General features: G+C 41.5%; 1 protein-coding gene across 2 annotated transcripts in view; it reads left to right on the top strand.

The window, feature by feature from the left end:
• The window catches only part of grid2 (glutamate receptor, ionotropic, delta 2), a 978162-nt gene extending 971764 nt beyond the window's left edge, over window positions 1-6398 (top strand). For both annotated transcript variants that reach the window (XM_072583858.1, XM_072583857.1), the window contains one exon: window positions 5558-6398. In XM_072583858.1, coding sequence (XP_072439959.1) covers window positions 5558-5980 — 423 coding nt within the window. In that variant the 3' untranslated portion in view covers window positions 5981-6398. The remainder of the gene's footprint in view (window positions 1-5557) is intronic.
• The last annotated feature ends 15450 nt before the right edge of the window (window positions 6399-21848 follow it).

Here is a 21848-nt window from a genome sequence, read left to right as displayed (position 1 = left end):
GAACTGACAACTGGAAGCGGCAGAGACAAACCGCTATAAATGCCGGAGGAAACATCACAGAAGTGCTTCACAGGAGGCTCCCAAGCACTGAGGATGTCACCTAGACAGGGGACGAAACATCTGCAACACAAATTCCCAGCTCGGCGAACAGAACCACAACAACGAGCACCTGATCTACAAATCTTCTCACAAACACTAATCCTTGGTATTGAATGGGCCAAATCAATAATGGAATTGAAGAAGATTAATTGTAATATTGCTCCACCCCTGTCTACATTTAGATTACAATTTCATTGCCATTAAAAACAGTTAGCTTTCTTACCCAGTAATTAAATTTGACCCACACGATGGTGAAGAAGTGGATGTACTGGGGCAAAGAGTTCGGAAGATTGAAAGGCAACCTCTCTGAAATATATAGGATTCTTTTGGAGCTTGACAGGGTTGGTGCAGAGGGGATTATTTCCCCCTTGTGGGACAGTCTAAGACCAGATGGCCTAATCTTAGAATAAAGGACTGCACATTTGAGACAAAGATGAGATAGGATTTCTTCTCTCAGAGGGTAGTGAATCAGTGAAGTTCTTCACCACAGAAGGCCATTGACATTGGGTCATTAGAGATATTCAATGCTAACATCTCATGAATGAATGACAAAAAAGATATGGAGTTCCAGGATTTGGCACGTTGAAGGAAAAGCAAAATTCAGGATGGTGCGTGGCTTAGAGGTGAATCAAGAGAAAAATGCTGAGAGAGGAGCAGAAGGAGGGAGAGGGGGATTGAAGAAACTAATTCATGCAGTGATCACTTGTCATAGTGAGTATTCAATGAGCAATATTCAACACATTTGGTATGGTTTGGTTCTTGTTTGCCCATTTCCTCTGTCTTCACCATTTAGTAACAAGCTCATCTCTTGCAATCAAAAAGCCATTAGCTCACATTGCACTCCAGCAGAAACCTGTGCACATTAAGGAGTGCTGCACTCTCAAAACACCTTTCAGGTGAAATGCTAAATTGAAGCAGCTCAGATGCTCAATAGAACATTGCACTGATCTCTCAAACAACGTCACAAAAACAGATTAATTCATAATTCACTTTGTCACTCATTAACCTGCAAGACCACAGTGGCACCCATATAAATGTAATCCATCACCTGAACGGTCAAGCAATTACAAATTTTGTTTCTTCACCAACATGGAAGAATATATTTAAATGCATCTTTAATGCAAGTGCAGAGCAGACATAAGCGAATCCTCAGCCAATCTTAAACAAAACCCCAAATTTCATTCAATGGTTTTTGACTTGCCAGGAAGAATAAGGGGGTGAATAAAAGGTAATGCTGTCTTGCTGGTAAATGTTTTGCATCACATACTAAGATCCATTTTGTCATCTGTTCAGGTGGCTCGACTGTAGCTCAATGGGTAACGTGCTGATCTCTGAGGTAGGAGGCTGTTGGTTTATATCAGAAATTTGAGCACAAATTTAAACTCCAGTCCCCAGTGCAAAACTGAGGGTGTGCTGCATTGTCACAGGTGCTGTCTTGTGGTTGAGAAATTAGAACAATTCCCCAACTGCCTTTTAACTCGGCATAAATTCCAGGCAATATTTTCCAAAGAAGAACATGAGAATTATCCCTGATGTTGTAGACAATATTTTGTGCCAAACCAACATCATAAAACAGATTCTCTGATCATTAGCACATATCAGTTTACAGGAGCTTACTCTGTGTAATTTAGCTGCTACATATCCTACATTACAACAATGAATGCACTAAAAGTACTTCATTGTCTGTGAAGTGCTTTGGGATGTCTCGAGGTTATGAAAGGCGTTATGTCAATGCATTTTGTTTAAATTAGGTACTCTTAATTTGGAACTGTGATAAGTCAACTTAATGAAATATCATGCACCAGTCTTTACTAAAATTAGATTTAACAAGGTTTAACAATAAGGTGTTAATTTGCAAAATCATCCTGTTTTAAATCTAAATAGTAGAACATAAAGTATTATGGGACTGTAGAGTGATGACTGTATCCTGCAACTCAACATAGTTGATTAGCATATAATTTTCATATAATCAAATTGTTCTAATTGCATGTTTAACATATTCATTACAAATATGCATTCAAACATTAAGCCAAATAATTGTCCACAATATAAATTTACTTGTGAAAAGCTCCAATTTTGTTAACTTGACATGTATAACACCCTGTAAAATGGGATCAGACATCCTTTTTGACCCTTTCAAGCTGATGTAACCTCTTCTAATACAATTCAATTGTGTGGATTAAGAAGTTTCAGATGACTGAAAGTAACCTCTAACGTTACTGATTCAGCAGGTAAGAGCTTGAGAAATCAAACTACTCACCTCTCACCAGGTAAATGTAGAAACCATAACATGACATACCTTCTCAGTGAAGTCAGCAAAGTGCTAATAGAGAACATTAATCCCATCCCTTTTTGTTTTCTTATTCTATGAGTTGGATGTCTAAAGAGAACATAGGTCAAGGATCGGGCTCGAGTATTTTCTTAGCAAGTTTTGAGAAGCTTTGTATTTTCTGTCCTACAATCCTTGCATCAGAGTGACAGGAGGTGGCCATTCAGCTGTTTGTGCTTGTTCTATCATACAGTGGCTCAGTGGTTAGAACTGCTGCCTCACAGGGGCCTGAGTTCAGTTCCAGCCTCACGCATCTGTCTGTGTAGAGTTTTGCACATTCTCCCCACATTTGCGTGAGTTTTTGCTGGGTGCTCTGGTTTCCTCTCACAGTCCAAAGATGAGCAGGTTAGTGGATTGGGCATGCTAAGTTGCTCATTGTGTGCAGGCTAGGCAGATTGGCCATGGGAAATGGGGGTGGGGTGGGGGGAGGGAGGTTACAGGGCTGGGTTGGGACTGGGTGGATGCTGTTTGGAGGGCCAGTGTGGACGTGATGGCCTGAATGGCCTGCTTCCACACTGTAGGGACTCTGTGATTCATCAGCCTATGGCTAATCTGTTCCTCAACTCAATGTTTGTTTTGTTTGTTGGGATGTGTTTGTCACTGTCCAGGTGAGTGCTTGTTGACCATTCCTAATTGCCCTGTGAGGGCAGTGGTGAGCTGCATACCAAACTACCTTCCATCCATCTCCTTTAATGTATCTTTAACAAGAAAGACTGATTGGTCTCGGTTTTGAAAATAGCAATTGATCCTTTACACACCCACATCCACAGCATTTTAGGGAAAAGATTTTGAGCTTTCTACTACCTTGTGGGTGGAACTATGCTCCTTGATTTCACTCCTGGCCTGTCGCGTTTGAATTTTAAGAATTTGTCCCACCAGAGGGATTAGCTTCTTCCTGTCAATCTTATTGAATCATTTGATCATTTACAATTCTAATTTTGATCACCTTCACCATTTCAAGTCAAAGGGTTACAAGCCAGTTTTATGAAACTAGCCTTCACAGATTAACTTTCACTGGGAAGTGGCAATTCAAATTAGAAATAGCCCAGAAATAATCATCTCCAACAAGACAGATTCTAACCACCCCCTTCCCCTCCACCTCGCCCCATTGACATTCATTGGCATCACCATCACTAAATCCCCCACAATGATCATTCCTGGCAGATACCATTGACTAAGAACTAAATACTGTGGCTACCAGAGCAGGTGAAAGGCTGGAAGTTCTGAATGAGTAATTCATTGAATTGAATTGAATGAGTTATTGTCACATGTATTTTAAAAAGAATACAGTGACAGTTGCCACTTACCAGCACCATTTTGAATTACTGGATATATTCAAAGATATTACGAAAGTACAGTTTATCTTTCTCTCCTCTTCTTGCTCTAATTCTTCAAATTCATCTCCTGAATCACCATGTGCAAGGCACAAGTCAGAAGTGAGATGAAAATGCTCTCCATTTTCCTTGATGAATGCAGTTCCAACACTCAATAAACTTTACACTGCCTCAGACACAGCAGCCCCATTTGATTGGCCCATCTGCAACTTTATGCATTCACTCTGTCCACCACCAATGGCAGCAGTGAGTACCATGTACAAGATGCACTGCAGCAATTCACCCAGGCTCCTTTGATTTTACCTTTTAAATCTACAACCCCTGAAACCTAGATAGTGATGCTGTCACTGGACCTGTCATCCAGGATGTCAGCTCTCAAGGAACATGGGTTCAAATCCCATCTCAGCAGGTGGTGAAATCTAGATTTCCAATTGAGGTATTCAAGAGGGGTATTAGGTAATTGTTTGGCTGGAAATAGTGTGCAGAGATGTGAGGAAAATGCAAGAGGTTGGCACTAGGTATTAGAAACTCATCAGACATGATGAGCCAGATGGTCTAATTCTGGACCATAGTAGTTCTGTGAATTTAAGCTGACTGTTAGAATCTACCCTCTCATCTGAATGTAATTGATATCTGGAAGAATGCAGGAGATTTATCCCTGGTGTCCTCACCAGGATTTATCACTCAAAAACATGACGATAACAAACTATCTGGTCATTATTGAGGATCTTCCCATGTAAAAAAGTGATTGTAGTGTTTTCTTGCACAAATTCTTTTAGCTCCTATAGGAGTCCTGACAGCATGCATGAATAAGATCAAAGATCATTTTATTATTGAAATCTTTATGAGATGTAAAGCAAGACATGGCAACGAAAATAGTTCCTAGCATCAACCCTCACAAGTTTGGCCGATTGATCTTTCTCTTTATTCATTCATGAGATGTGGACACACTTATTGATTAATGCATTCAAAGCTGTCCACAGAATTGCAACAAAGAACTGGGATATTGTGGAGTAGGGGTATACTATGTTTCAGCCACCTATTGCAACGAGCACCTTTAAAAAGTGTAGAGAAAAGAAATGTTTAATTCTAAATGCATCTGCCATGTCTCTCCAGCATTTGAAAGTGTTTTTGTATTCATTCATGGGGTGTAGGCGTTGCTGAGTGGACCAGCATTTATTGCCCAATGCTCATTGGAGAGGTTGGTGGTGAGCTGCTTTCTCGAACCGCTGTAGGCTTTGGGATATAGGTTTGCTCAGAGAGCTGTTAGGAAGGGAGTTGCAGGACTTTGACCCAACAACAGTGAAGGTACGGCAATCAGGATAGTGAGCAGCCTGGAGGGAACTTGCTGGTGATGGTGCTCCTCTTGCATCTGTTTCCCTTGTCCTTCCAGATGGTAGAGGTTGTGAGTTTTAGCAGTGTTGTCGGAGGAGCCTTGGTGAGTTTTTGCAGCAGTTGGTGGACACTCTGGTCTGTTGCTGCCAGCTCTGGTCTGAAAGGCAGCCAGCACAATGAGGGTTTGTGTGAATAGTAAGATCTCATGGTGATCCATCACTGCCTAATGTTCAGCAGCAATGCAACAAAGGATGCCAGTTCTCAGAACAGACGCACTCCACATACACTGGGTGGTACTGTCCTGCACTGTTTCTGACAAAAACATTCCTCTAAAATCAAGTGTTACCTACGATTGAAAGTGGGCCTGAGCCGGAATTTGCAGGTTGGACTGCCTCCATCCTGGGCCAGCTGCCATGGTTTGACTCTCTCAACATCTTTTTCTCTTTCCTCCCTTTGACAGGAGGATAAGGAGATTGACCTGGAGCATCTCCACAGGCGAGTGAACAGCCTCTGTACGGATGACGACAGCCCCCACAAGCAGTTTTCCACCTCGTCCATAGACCTGACTCCCCTGGAGGTGGACACCATCCCTACGCGACAAGGCCTCGAGCAGATCAGTGACTTCAGGAACACTCACATCACCACGACCACCTTCATACCAGAGCAAATCCAGACTATAAGCCGCAGCCTGTCCGCCAAAGCCGCCTCGGGTTTTTCATTCGGGCCTATGCCTGACCATCGAACTGGGCCCTTCCGGAGCAGGGCACCAAACGGCGGCTTTTTCCGAAGTCCCATCAAAACCATGTCCTCTATCCCATATCAACCAACCCCCTCAGCTGCATACAGCCTCAACAATGACCCTGACCGGGGCACCTCCATATGAATGGCTCACCTTAAGGTTCTTTTATTCCAGTCGGGACTCAGTTTGTGAGACGATAGATTTCATGGTAGTTCTAACCTGGACGTAACTTTCTTTGTGTTTTTTTTTAAGGAAAAGGGGGAAGGGCGGGGGTCAGGATCTTAGTATCAGCTTTTTCTTTCAAATATAATCGCAACAACTCCAGCCTGTTTGCCGCAACCTAAGTTTATTTCTGCTGCATTGGACTTCAAGGCTTCTACAGCTGACCGTTTCACATGTTACTTCATGTTGGACCAAAGGCACAGTCCTGCTAGTAAAAGTAAAGAACATTCAGGCTGCAAGTTGAGGAATGCTATATATTATAAGGTCACGTATATATGAAGCCATCTGTGTGATTGTAGAAATATTTCTGGCATCACATTGCAAAACAAAAACTTAAATACTTTGTGGTCCCTGCATTTTTTTTGCCGAAGAAGCTTTGGAGGTTGCATCCTCTGCAAAATATTTTCTAATGTACAGTCGAGATTAAATCTGCAGTAGTTCCTGCAAGACCAGTCCTGGCATATTCTGGCAATGATTGATTCCAAAGTGTTAGTCAGTGGGATATGAATACCTGAAGTTCACTTTTGTTAGATGAATGTATGTCCTTGCTGCTGAAAAAAATTGGACCTCTTGAGTTTATGGCCATTTTTAGGATATTTGTAGATGATCAGTAACCGGTGTCCGTCATCTGGTTGAGGAAACCACCAAAATATAAAGTAATGATTCAGCATCTTAATTGCAGAACCCATTTAAATATTATAAGAAGTTGGATTTAAATTTTTAACAAGTCATGATGATTATTGTGTTCAGGATGACAGCTAATAGAATGCCCAAAGATCTAGCAACAAAAACTGCAGCTGAAATTTTAACTAATTTGATTCCATTAAATATATAGTAATTGCAATTTAAACTTGAAACAATCATGTGAAGCCAACAGCACAGGAGGTGCTGGCTGTTTGAAAGATCTATCCAGTTGATTCCGTTGCCCTGCTATGTTGCCCTCTAGCTTGGCAATGTGTGTCTCCTTCTGGATCCAATTCCCTTTTGAATGTTCTTATTGAATGTGGCCTTAACTTTACTGACAATGAATAATTCAAACTGGAGAAATGTATTGTGAATTATCAACATTTGAACTGATCCAACAGAACTGCAGTCCCTAAAATAATTGAAGACTTTTGTGATCACATGGAATGATATACAGTTTTGCTGGATCTTTAAAAGCAACTAATTTCACTAAAAGGTAATGTATTTCTCACACAAAATTCTTCAACCAATCAATGAGGCCATAGTGTAGCTAGATATTCACTGAACAGACAAGAGAACTTCATGTATCACTCTCTAAATGCTAGTGAATTGGTGTAGATTAAAAGATTCCCACAACTTTTTAGGAAGATTTAGCTGCTTCATGCTGACATTGGAAGATAAGTACAACAACCCTCAAAAGCTATTCTCTTTCTCTGTCTCTCTCTTTCTAAGTTGCAGCTTTAAGCAGTTGGGTAGTTAGTCAAGCGGTAGTCAAATTGTAACTTTAACATATTTTGCAACAAAACAAGCTCCTTCATGGGAGATGATAAACGTGCAGAAGCAGATGACTGGAGATGTGGGCGCTACCATTCAGAACCTTTCACTATACTGTTAACTCTCAAGAAACTAAAACATTGGTGACAGATTCGTGGAAAGACTTCCTGATCTTTATTAAAAGAATATTTTTGTTAAAACAAAAAAAAATTGAAAATGTGGTAGGTAGAAAGCAGCTACTTTTTTCTGTGTTTGGTATCAACATTAGGTGTGATTTAACTCAGACACATTAATGAACTGAGAACAACGTATATATGGCTCATGGCTGTTTCCTCTGAATCCTCTTGTACGACACAAAATGGACTATCATATAGAAGTTATATATTTTGAAGCTAATTCTTCTCTTTTACCTGTTCTGACGTAGCGTCTGATTATAGTTAGGTTTCTAGTTTGTACAAATACAATGTCTACAGTGTCAGACAACACTCCATTTTTACAACAGGAGACGGTTTATAGAGACCAAGGGCAAGTTAGTAAAAGCATGCCCAACTTGTCTTAACCTTGTAACACTCAAGTTTCATATCAAAAGTCTCATTATTGATTTTCGTTTGGATGCAATATTATAGGGACAAGCCGGATTACAATAATTTACTGGGTTAGAATATAGTTAACCATAAACAATATTTATAGGCTTATTTTGATGTAAGTGTCGCATATAAAGAACACTTTTTCGGGGTGGGAGGGAAATGGGGTGGGGGGGGGGGGGGGGGGGATGTTGATGCTCCGTTGCAAGTGGCGAAGCTTTCTGTGTGTTATTTGTCTAATAAAAAAAACGTTTCTTTTTCTTGTCTGGTCTTTCATTCATTATTTTAAACCAATCAAAAATAGCTGAGCAAATCAAGGGCAATTGCCTTCAGGACTTTCATGGAAGTAAATTGTAATTCATAAAGGTTAAGCACTTGTGGTGCAATGGTAGTGTCCACACTTCAGGGCCAGGAGGCCTGGGTTCAGGTCCCAGTTACTCCAGAGATGTGTCATTACAGCTCTGAACAGGTTGATTAGGAAAATATAAAAGTGCACTTGTTATTGTGTCACCATTGTCTTCCAAGCTGTTCTCTCATTAGAGAGAGAGAGAGAGAGAGAGGACCGGTAGTGGTTTGACCTGAAGGACAAAATACCTCAGGTTGGAGGAGAGGTTGAGAAGGAAAATCTCTCACGATAACAGGAATTGAAGCCACACTAATGGCATCACACTGCTTTGTAAATCAACCCTCCAGCCAACTGAGCTAAACCAGCCCCTTCCAGTGCACTACTGCAACCAACACTACAAGAACAAAATCATAGGAGTGTTTTTAAAAATTGTGTTTTCTGAAAATCTTTTTGTTTATATATTTATTGGAGATGGGAGAGGTGGTGAAGGTAGGCTGTTTATATTTTCTAATCAGGTAAGGTTGGAATGCAAGCATCCTAGCTCAGAGGTAAGGACACTGCCACTGTACCACATGATCCTGAATCAGGCTTTTTATTCATAGTCAAAAACAATGCAATCAGGACTAAGAATAGGGTCTTTAGAATTAGAAGCAGCAATAGGCCATTCAGCCCCTCTCCAAACTGCTCATGAAGAGATTGGACACCATCCAGTTGGTACAAAAGGGGCAGTGTGCAGACATGGGTTTCAAGGGTGTTATGATAAGTCATAAATCTTACATGACCATATCCAGTCACATTTAGCAAACTTGTTCATACACTACACAATGCGATCAGCTGTAATAAAGCTAACCTTCTGGTATTGTTGCTGGGCTACTAACCTAGCGGTACATTTTGGAAACATGCGCTCAAATCCCTCCATGGAAGATGGTGAAATTTGAATTTAATAAAAATCTGGCCTACTGGTCCGATCTGCCTGTCCTTGACCACATATGACTCCAGACCTGTAGCAATATGGTGCATTCTCAACATGGAAGAACCCAATTAGAGATGGGCAATAAACCTGTTTTACTAATCAACCTGTTCAGAGATGATCTTGCATACCTTTGGAGCACATGGGATTTGAACCCATGCCCACCCAGCAACACCAGCATCTGACGAGCAAGTTCTTTTTTGAAAACTAAAAGCAAAATACTCCAGACGCTGTAAATCTGAGATAAAGAAAAAACAGAAATTGCTGGAAGAAACTCGGCAGATCTGGCAGCATCTGTGGAGAAAGAAACAGAGTTAACGTTTTGAGTTCAGCAATATTATTCTTTGAAACACAGTCAGCTCTGCAGTACCTGGTGCAGTGAAGCAAACTGCTGTATATTAGTGTGTCCTTGGCTAGTGTGTGATACCACTAGCACAGGCTGAATTCCCAGACCAGCGCAGGTCACCACGAAAACCCCATCATCTCAGTCTCGCCCCTGACCTGAGGTGTGGTGATCCTAAGGTCAGACTCACCACCAATCATGTCCCTTTAATGATACAACATCATATGTACTTCTGGGACTCTGGTGACTTTCACTTTAGCATATATTCCTGCCAATAAAAATATTACAATAGGGCTAGAGATTATATTGCCACATGTTTGTCTTTATTATTATTAATTTGCAGGACATGGGTATTATTGGTAGGGTCAACATTCATTCCCTGTCTCTGATTGCACTAGAGAAAGCAGCAAAGATCTGCCCTCTTGAACCATTGCTGTGCTTGTGGAGTAGGGAGTGCTGTTAGCAAGGGAGTCCTAGGACATACGCCCAGTGTCAGTGAATGAATGACAATATAGCTCCAGGTAATTACACTGTGGAAATGTCAGAGAGAAACCTACTGGTGCTTATGATCCCATGTATCTGATACCCTTGTCCATCTTGTTGATAGAGGGCACGGGTTTTGAAAGTGCTATTGAAAGAATTTGGTTAAATTGCTGAAAAGCATTTTGTGGAGATGCAGACATGGTGCACAAGTAGTGGAGGGACTGAAGCTGAATTTTTTATTTGTGATGGTGGTCAAGTGCTGCTTTATCCAAGGTGGTGTTGAGCTCCTTGAGTTTTGTTGAAACTGCATTCATCCAAGGAGAAAGGGGACTGCAGATGCTGGAGATGAGAGTCATAGAGTCATAGAGATGTACAGCATGGAAAAAGACCCTTTGGTCCAACTTGTCCATGCTGACCAGATTTCCCAACCCAATCTAGTCTCACCTGCCAGCTCCCGGCCGATATCCCTCCAAACCCTTCCTATTCATATATCCATCCAGATGCCTTTTAAATGTTGGAATTGTACCAACCTCTACCACTTCCTCTGGCAGCTCATTCCTGACAGGTACCACCCTCTGTGTGAAAACGTTGCCCCTTAGGTCTCTTATATTTTTCCCCTCTCGCCCTAAACACATGCCCTCTAGTTCTGGACATTCCTGCCCCAAGGAAAATACTTTGTGCACTTATCCTATCCATGTTCCTCATGATTTTATAAATCTCTACAAGGTCAGCCCTTGGTCTCCGATGCTCCAGGAAAACAGTCCTAGCTGATTCAACCTCTCCTTATAGCTCAAATTCTCCAAGACTGGCAACATCCTTGTAGTTCTTTACTGAACCCTTTCAAGTTTCACATCTTTCCGATAGGAAGGAGACCAGAATTGCATGCAATATTCCAACAATGGCCTGATCAATGTCCTGTGCGTGACCTCCCTACTCCTGTACTCAATACTCTGACCAATAAAGGAAAGCATATCAAACACCTTCTTCACTATCCTATCTACCTGCAATTTCACTTTCAAGGAGCTATGAACCTGCACGCCAAGGTCTTTTTGTTCAGCAACACTCCCTAGGACCTTAACATTAAGTGTATAAGTCCTGCTAAGATTTGCTTTCCCAAAATGCAGCACCTCACATTTATCGAAATTAAACTCCATCTGCCACTTCTCAGCCCATTGGCCCATCTGGTCAAGATCCTGTTGAAATCTGAGGTAACCTTTGCGGTCCACTACACCTCCAATTTTGGTGTCATCTGCAAACTTCCTAACTATACCTCTTATGCTCGCATCCAAATCATTTATATAAATGATGAACAGTAATGGACCCAGCACTGATCCCTGTGGCACTCCACTGGTCACAGGCCTTCAGTCTGAAAAACACCACCACTTTTTCTACCTTTGAGCCAGTTCTGTATCCAAATGGCTAGTTCTCCCTGTATTCCATGAGATCTAAACTTGCTAACCAGTCTCCTATGGGGAACCTTGTTGAATGCCTTACTGAAGTCCATGTAGGTCACATCTACCAATTTTCCCTCAACAATCCTCTTCATTACTTCTTCAAAAACCTCAATCAAGTTTGTGAGACATGATTTTCCACACACAAAGCCATGTTGACTGTCCCTAATCAGTCCTTGCCTTTCCAAATACATGTACATCCTGTCCCTCAAGATTCCGTCCAACAACTTGCCCACCACCGACGTCAGGCTCACTGGTCTATAGTTCCCTAGCTTGTCCTTACCATCTTTCTTAAATAGTGGCACCACGTTAGCCAACCTCCAGTCTTCCAGCACCTCACCTGTGACTATCGATGATACAAATATCTCAGCAAGAGGCCCGACAATCACTTCCCTAGCTTCCCACAGAGTTCTAGGGTACATCTGATCAGGTCCTGGGAATTTATCCCCTTTTATGCATATTAAAACATGCAGTACTTCCTCCTCTGTGACATGGACATTTTTCAAGATGTCACCATCTATTTCCTTATATTCTATATCTTCCACAGTAAATACTGATGCAAAATACTTGTTTAGTATCTCCTGGAGGAGCAGGAGGGTCTGCATTTCAAGTATAAGGCCTTTTTGAGCATAAGGCTCCACACAAACGCTGCCTGGTTGATCTTTGAGGGGCCCTATTCTCTCCTTAGTTACCATTTTGTCCTTCATGTATTTGTAAAAACTATTTGGATTCTCCTTAACTCTATTTGCCAAAGCTGTGGCAGTGGAAAAGCAGAGCAGGTCAGGCAGCATCTGAGGAGCAGGAGGATCGGCGTTTTGAGCATAAGCCCTTTATTCCTAATGAAGAGCTTATGCTTGAAATGTTGACCCTCCTGCTCTCCTGCTCCTTAGATGCTGCCTGACCTGCTCTGCTTTTCCAATGCCACACTTTTGACTTGTGCCTTATAGATGGTGGACAGAGTCAGAGTCATTGAACATTTGCAGGACTAAAGGAGGCCCTTTGGCCCATCATGTCCAAACTGGTCATCAAGCATCTTGAAGCATGATAGAATACAAGGGCTGGGTAATGAAATTATTATCGATAGTCCTCCCAAAATGCATCACCTCACACTTTTCAGGATGAAATCTCCTTTCACTGTTTAACCCATTTGACCAGATGGTCTGTACTGTCCTGGAGTCTAAGGTTTGCCTTCTCGCTATTTACTAGTCCACGAAATTCCTTGTTATCTGCGAACTCGCTGATTATACCTCCTACGTTTGTGCCTGGATCATTCATGCACACTACAAATAGCAAGGGACCCAAATCTTGTGATGTGGCACTGGACACAAGCTCCCAGTTACCAAAACACACCTGAACTACCTTCTGCTTCTTGCCACTTTATCAATTTTAGGTCCAATTTGCCAAATTGTCCTGGATTCCATGGGCTCTTAGCTTCTTAACAAGCCTACCATGCACAACTTTGTCAAAAGCTTTATTGAGGTCCATGCAGACAACATCAACGACACTACCCTCATCTACAGATCTAGTCGTCTCCTCAAAATATCAATCATATTTGTTATACATGATCTTCCCCTAACAAAGCCGTGATGACTATCAATGGTTAATCTCTGCCTTCCCAAGTGAAGATTAATTCTGTCCCTCTGAATTTTTTTTCCAAAAGCTTCCCTACTACTGAAGTTAGACACACTGACCCGTAGTTTCCTGATTTATTCCGACCACTTTTCATGAATAATGCTACCACCTATTATCACCCAATCTTCTGGCACTCATCCTGTGTCCAGGAAGGGTTTGAAATTTAATATCAGAGCCCCTGCAATCTTCTTTTTTGCTTCCCACAGCAGTGTGGGATACATCTCATATCAGCCTGGGGATACACCCATTTTCAAGTCTGCTAAAATCTCAACAATATCCTTTCTCTCAATGTGAATTTGTTCAGCTATATCACTTTCCCTCCTTCACTTCTATACCTTCATCATCCTTCTCTATGATGAACTCAGATGCAAAGGACTTATTTGAAACCTTAGCAATGTCTTCTGGCTCCATATATAGATGGTCACTTTGGTCCCTAATGGGTTGTATCCTTTTCTCTGGTTCTCTTGCTCTAAATGTACTTATAAAATGCCTTTGGATTTCTTTTATCTGTCAGTATATGTTTTTTTAATGTTCCCTCTTCATTCCCTTTTAAATAACCCCCCTGCACTTTCTATACTCCTCTATGGCATCCATTGTTTTGAGCACTTGGTATCTGCTAAAAAGCTTCCTTTTGCTTTTCCTTATCCTATCCTGTATGACTTTTGACATCCAGGGTTCTGTGGATTTGCTGGTCTCACTCTTCACCTTTGCAGGAGCATGTTGGTCTTGCACTCTCACTATTACTCTTTTGAATGATTCCCAGTGTTCCAGTGTAGATTTTCCCACCGTCCACTTTGGCCAGATCCTGTTTTAGCTGATTAAAATTGACCTTCCCCAATTCAAAACTTTTATTTCCAGTCCATCTTTGTCCTTGTCTATTATTACCTCAAAGCACATTGAATTATGGTCACTACAATTGTAACACTCCCCCACTAATAGTTCCACCATGTGTCTGGCTTCGCTGTGTAGAATTGGTCCAGCACTGTCCCATATCTTGTAAGACTTTCTACGTGCTAATACAAAAAGCTCTCCTGGATACATTTTAAGAATTCTGCCCCATCTAAGCCTTTCACAGTTAATATTGGGAGAATTTGATATCTAGGAGAAAGTGAGGACTGCAGATGCTGGAGATCAGAGCTGAAAATGTGTTGCTGGAAAAGCGCAGCAGGTCAGGCAGCATCCAAGGAGCAGGAGAATCGACGTTTCGGACATGAGCCCTTCTTCAGGAATGAGGAAAGTGTGTCCAGCAGGCTAAGATAAAAGGTAGGGAGGAGGGACTTGGGGGAGGGGCGTTGGAAATGCGATAGGTGGAAGGAGGTCAAGGTGAGGGTGATAGGCCGGAGTGGGGGTGGGGGCGGAGAGGTCAGGAAGAAGATTGCAGGTTAGGAAGGCGGTGCTGAGTTCGAGGGATTTGACTGAGACAAGGTGGGGGGAGGGGAAATGAGGAAACTGGAGAAATCTGAGTTCATCCCTTATGGTTGGAGGGTTCCTAGGCGGAAGATGAGGTGCTCTTCCTCCAACCATCATGTTGCTATGGTCTGGCGATGGAGGAGTCAAAGGACCTGCATGTCCTTGGTGGAGTGGAAGGGGGTGGTTGGGTTGGTTGGTCCGGGTGTCCCAGAGGTTTCTCTGAAACGTTCCGCAAGTAGTCAGCCTGTCTCCCCAATATAGAGGAGGCCACATCGGGTGCAGCAGATGCAGTAAATGATGTGTGTGGAGGCGCAGGTGAATTTGTGGTGGATATGGAAGGATCCCTTGGGGCCTTGGAGGGAAGTAAGGGGGGAGGTGTGGGCACAAGTTTTGCATTTCTTGAGGTTGCAGGGGAAGGTGCCGGGAGTGGAGGTTGGGTTGGTGGGGGGTGTGGACCTGACGAGGGAGTCACGGAGGGACTGGTCTTTTTGGAATGCTGATAGGGGAGGGGAGGGAAATATATCCCTGGTGGTGGGGTCCGTTTGGAGGTGGCGGAAATGACGACGGATGATACAATGTATATGGAGGTTGGTGGGGTGGTAGGTGCGGACCAGTGGGGTTCTGGCCTGGTGGCCATTGGAAGGGCGGGGCTCAAGGGCGGAGGAGTGGGAAGTGGAGGAGATATGGTGGAGAGCATCGTTGATCACGTCTGGGGGGACATTGGCGGTCTTTGAAGAAGGAGGCCACCTGGGTTATTCGGTATTGGAACTGGTATCCCCTAGTATTATTGCCCTATTGTTTATTTCTCTTTAGTCATTCATGGGTTGAGAGTGTCACTGGCTCGGCCAGCATTTATTGCCCATCCCTCATTGCCCAGAGGGCAGATAAGGGTCAACCGCATTGTTATGAAACTGGAGTCACATATATGTCAGACCAGGTAAGGATGGCAGTTTCCTTCTCTAAAGGGCATTAGTGAACCAGATGGCTTTTTTCCAACAATTGGCAATGGATTCATTGTCATCATTAGACTCTTAATTCCAGATTTTTTAAAATCCAAATTCCACCATCTGCTATGGTGGGATTTAAACCTTGGTCCCCATAGCATTGTTTAGATCCTCTGGTTTAACAGTCCAATGATAACGCCACAAGGCCATCGCACCCCCTCAGATGTTTAACATCTCTCTGGAAGTTGCTGACATATCTGTCTTTCTATCTCTCCCTAACTCTTTGGGGGTATCTAGTAAACCCCCAGCAAAGTGATTGCTCCTTTCTATTTTACATTCTACCCATACGTCCTCATTTGAGGAACTTGCTAAGATATCATCTGTCCTTATTGCAGTAATTGACCCCTTGATCAATACTGGGAGACCACCCCTTCTTTCACAAACGCAGCCTGATTTTTCTCAGCTTTACCCCGAATACTAAGGTGCTAGAGAGTCTGAGGTGAATTCCTCGCTGCAGAATTCTCCTGACCTGCTCTGGTATCTGCAATATTCACATTGCTGTTCCAGTTCAGTTTCTGATCATTGAGGGACAGAGCAATGCTTTTACAGGTTGATCACTAAAAGTGGGTGCAACATTTTCTACATACTCTGTGCTGTTGCAAGTTTAGGGTTGAGAGTTGCCTTGGAATCAAGGTATACTACAATTGTGACTATATGGTTCTGCGGGCTTTGCAGAATTATGCTGTAGTTGTACAGTGTGATTGCTGGTTCGGGTTTTATCATGTGAGTTTCCTTGGTGGCATCATTTGCCCAGCCTTCACATGCCATGCCTTTCAATGAACAACTGATCAATTTCTTTCACTCTACTTAAACTTGATTGCGCTAACATTGACTGTTGGTGAAATAATCTTTTATTCCCTGTTTGAATATTCTTAAAACCAATAAATTGTTCGAACGAAGGGAGGGAGAAAACACAATTTGTGTGAGGGTCCTTTCATTTTCCCCTCAATTTTCCTCACAGCAGTGATATAGAGATTAATTTTCAATTATTGCACAATCCTAAAGGTTGATCAGGTGCAACATTTAAACAATATTTGGATTAAAAAGTACACGAGTTTACTCACCCTTGAAAGTGAATGCCTTCTTGAGTCGGCAAATGCAGTTTCAGACATGGCAATGGTTAAGGTTTTTTTACACCAACTATGTTGAACGAAATGTAGGGTTGTTTCCTTTTAAAAGTAACAAGCTTCCAGAGAAAGATAACATATAAACATAAATAACTTGCATTAATATAGCACCTTTCATAACTTAAAAATATTTTGCAGAATTTCTCAGCCAATAAGTCATTGAATAAGTGTCATCACTTCTAAATTGTAGGAAACCCAGCAACCATAGTGCATTCAGTAAGGTCCCATAAACAGCAATATGATTATGAACAGATAATCTTTCTCAGCAATGTTGGTTGAGGGTTAAATATTAGGCAAGAATGCAATATCATCAGCAAGAATTGGCAAACCACTTCCTGGTATGAACTGGTAAAGATCTCCCAACCCTAACCCTAATCTTAAACCATCATCATGCTTTAACAATGATTGTTCAGAGGTGGTTAATGATGACTTACAACCAAAGTGGTCACCTTACAGAGCAGAAGAAAAGACTTTTTCTTTTATCCTTGAGGATATATTCCTATAATCTTGCATTTTGCGATGCTGAATGTTAATTTTTGTTCATCTACCTCGTTCTATTGATCTCCTTAAAAAGCATCCCTTTGAACAGGCTGGGGCTGTTTTCCCTGAAGCATTGGAGGCTGAGGGGTGACCTTATAGAGGTTTACAAAATTATGACGGGCATGAATAGGATAAATAGACAAAGTCTTTTCCTTGGGGTGGGGAACTCCTGAACTAGAGGGCATAGGTTTAGGGTGAGAGGGGAAAGATAGAAAAGAGACCTAAGGGGCAACCTTTTCAAGCAGAGGGGGTTACAGTGTATGGAATGAGCTGCCAGAGGAAGTGGTGGAGGCTAGTACAAGTACAACATTTAAAAGGTACCTGGATGGGTAGATGAACAGGAAGGGTTTGGATGGATGTGGGCCAGGTGCTCACAGTTGGGACTAGGTTGGGTTGGGATATCTGGTCGGCATGGACAAGATGTACAGCATGGTCTGTTTCCATGCTGTACATCTCTATGACTCTATGACTCTATATGGAAACTGCTAGTTCACAAACCTGGTCCCATTTCCACTGAATAATCTGGGGATACCTTTTTTCATTCATCGCTTGTAAACTTTGTCTGCAGTTCTTATCTGGAACCCATGGTGGTGCTATAGCACTGTGATTGAGAGAACCAGAACTGATGTGTCAAGCCAAATGCAAGTCGTAAAAAGAATGAATGGAATATAAAGAATAGAAAAGTGTACATTTAAAGCTAATCTGGGCACCAAATGACAATAGGCTTTAATATAATAAGTGATAAGAATTTCAGTCATATAAATGGATTGAAGAGGTTGGGACTGTTCTCTTTAGAAAAGAGAAAAAACATGAAGCTGAGATTTGATCGAGATCAGGTTCAAAAACACGGTAGCTAGAGTAAAATTGTTTCCATCGTGGAACAATTCAGACACAGCATATAGATTTAAGGAAATTGACAAAATAAGCAATGGAGATATGAAGGATAACTTTCACACAGTGAAGGGTTAGAATCTGGAACACTCTGCCTGATATAATGGTGGAGGCAGACTTAATCAAAGCATTTAAGAAGAAATTAGATTACTGTCTGGAAAAAAACAAGAATTTGCTGGGATACGGAGAGGAGACCATAATAGGGTACTAGGTACATTTCCCCTGTAGACAGCCAGCACAAACATGACTGGCTGAATGGCCTCCCATTGTGCTCTGGTCATTCAGGGATAGTACGGTTACATCATTTTGCTTTGCATTCCCTTGATTTTAGAAGGTTGAACGATGATTAAAACCAGTTATTTAAACAAATGTAAAGGTGCAATATGACAGACATTGTGAATAAAAAGACCTCCGACGGGGGAATTTAGAACAAGCAGGTAAAATCTCAAACATAGAGATTGAAAATTTGGATTGAGTGGGATAATCAGGAAGCATAGCTTCACACAGAGGTTATAGTTGTATAAGACCCTCTCCTTCAAATGTCTGTGGTCCTTGGGATTCATTTGCAAATGTCAGCACTGGGAGCAAGAAATTTGTGTTACGAGTATCAAAGCAGGAAATTTTCATGAAACATGAGAAATCTAATATTCATTCAGAGAACTTCAGTATCACTGGCTGAGTCAAGCATTTATTGCCCATCCTTAATTACCTTTGAGAAGATGGCATGAGCTGCTTTGTCGAACTGCTGCTGTCCATTTAGTGAGGAACACTGAGATTACCTTTAAGAAGGGAGATCTATGATTTTAACAGTGAAGCAACAGTGATGTATTTCCAAGTCTATGGCTTGGAGAGAAACTTTAATATTATTTAAATTTTTGTTTGCCAGCAAGAAGTATGTGAAAGCCTGCAGGAAAAAGCAAACAACAAGTAAAAGAAAACTGAACAACAGCCTGAAACCCAACAATAAATTTTACTTTCAATCCTGTTCCAAATCAGCTGCTGGCCTTTTAACCAAAGAGGTTAAGGTGGAAATCAGTTGTGGTCAACCAGCTGACTGTTGACCAGGAATTTAAAAGTTGGCACAAAATGGCTCCTCAAACTTGATAAATATTGAAGTTATCCTAATCTCTATCTAGTTCCTGACACACTGTCTGATAGAAAGAGCTTCTCGCTACTTGCCTCATTAAAATTCTGCGTGATTTTGAACATCACTATCAAATTTGCTCAGGTAGCAGTCTTGGCTTGACTGATACATTCCAAAGCTCCTGGGTTCATGCCCCACTCCAGCTGATATCTCAACACTATGTTGAGCAACTTAAAATGGTCATCTATCTCTTTATAGCTTAAGGATATGGCTTTACATTTGTTCCAGAGTCCCCATGGTCGAAACCCAGTTCTTTCTGACAGAGGCATTGATGAGTCACAATGATAGCCAATGCACTGTTTGGCACATTAACCAATAACTGGATGTGAAATAGAAGACTTGCATTTGTATAGTGCTCTTTAAGGCCTCCAAAAACACTTTACAGGCAAATAAATGCTTTCCAAATGCCATCATTACTGTAATGTAGGCAGCCAATTTACACACAGCAAGTTCCCATTAAAAAAAACTATCTGATGATGACCAAATAATTTATTTCAGCTAAAAGATATGTGTTGCCCAGGATATCTGGGGGGACACTCCCACCCGTCTTTCAGATAATGTACTGAAATACATTATATATATATTAATGATTTGGATGAGGGAACCGGGGGCATTCTAGCGAAGTTTGCCGATGATACAAAGTTAGGTAGACAGGCAGGTAGTACTGAGGAAGTGGGGAGGCTACAGAAGGATCTAGACAGGTTGGGAGAGTGGTCCAGGAAATGGCTGATGGAATTTAACGTGAGCAAGTGCGAGGTCTTGCACTTTGGCAAAAAGAATATAGGAATGGACTACTTTCTAAATGGTGAGAAACTTAATAAAGCCAAAGCACAAAGGGATCTGGGAGTGCTAGTCGAGGATTCTCTAAAGGTAAACATGCAGGTTGAGTCTGTGATTAAGAAAGCGAATGCAATGTTGTCTCTTATCTCAAGAGGGTTGGAATATAAAAGCAGAGATGTACTACTAAGACTTTATAAAGCTCTGGTTAGGCCCCATTTGGAGTACTGTGTCCAGTTTTGGTCCCCACACCTCAGGAAGGACATACTGGCACTGGAACGTGTCCAGCGGAGATTCACACGGATGATCCCTGGAATGACAGGTCTAGCATATGAGGAACGGCTGAGGATACTGGGATTGTATTCGTTGGAGTTTAGAAGATTAAGGGGAGATCTAATAGAGACGTACAAAATAATACATGGCTTTGAAAAGGTGGATGCTAGAAAATTGTTTCTGTTAGGCGAGGAGACTAGGACCCATGGACACAGCCTTAGAATTAGAGGGGGTCATTTCAGAACGGAAATGCGGAGACATTTCTTCAGCCAGAGAGTGGTGGGCCTGTGGAATTCATTGCCACGGAGTGCAGTGGAAGCCGGGACGCTAAATGTCTTCAAGGCCGAGATTGATAGGTTCTTGTTGTCTAGAGGAATTAAGGGCTACGGGGAGAACGCTGGCAAGTGGAGCTGAAATGCGCATCAGCCATGATTGAATGGCGGAGTGGACTCGATGGGCCGAATGGCCTTACTTCCACTCCTATGTCTTATGGTCTTATGAAATCTTCTGTATCTGCCTGCAAAGGCAGATATCTCAACTGAAAGTACCACTGACAGCACAGCAGCCCCCGCGTACACCACTGCAATATCAGCCAATGTTTTGTAATAAAGTCTGAACTAAGATCTGAGCCCATAGTTTTCTGATTCAGAGATGTGTGTGTTGTCTATTGAGGGACAATGACTTTGTCATCGCAGACTTAGAAAATTTAACATTTTAATACAGTTACTCCTCCACATAAATTTTGAAATCGTAAAGCTAAAGCAACTGACACAATGATACAACAATATAATTTGAATATCAAACATTAAACCTAAAATTTACTGAGTAATTAATATAGTATTCATAGCGGTGTTCTGAACAAAAATATTTAAATGAGCAACATAAAAGAGTTTACATGTAGATTTTGAAATTTGCTTTAATTATTAAATCATAACAATAAGTCTGTCAAAATAGTATAGTATTTTGTATAAAAATGGATATAGATTTGTTGAATATGTAAATTATTTTTCACTATTGCAGAGAGAGATAAAACAATTTAACATTTCATGTCTGGACTCACAAAATGTTACTGAAATTTAATCTGGAAAATGGGATAAAATAAACACCAAATTTTCATTCAAAATGAATGACAATATGTCAATTAGAAGTTAAAACTAATCAAGTACCAAAAATGCCAATGGCTTAAAATTAACAACTTTTATTAGCATTTTTGGTATTAAAAGACATACCAAAGTGTTCCACAAAAGTATAAGCAAGAAATGAGCACAAAGCCAAAAACAGGGTGCAATATTTAAAAAGAGTAATTGTAGACTTGGTGAAATGCATGGTTTTAAAGAAGATCTTTGGCAAGCACAGG

The sequence above is a fragment of the Chiloscyllium punctatum genome, chromosome 14 (assembly GCF_047496795.1).
Source record: "Chiloscyllium punctatum isolate Juve2018m chromosome 14, sChiPun1.3, whole genome shotgun sequence".
Classification (NCBI taxonomy): domain Eukaryota; kingdom Metazoa; phylum Chordata; class Chondrichthyes; order Orectolobiformes; family Hemiscylliidae; genus Chiloscyllium; species Chiloscyllium punctatum.
Note: the sequence above shows the minus strand (reverse complement) of the source record. Positions and strands in the feature narration are given on the sequence as shown.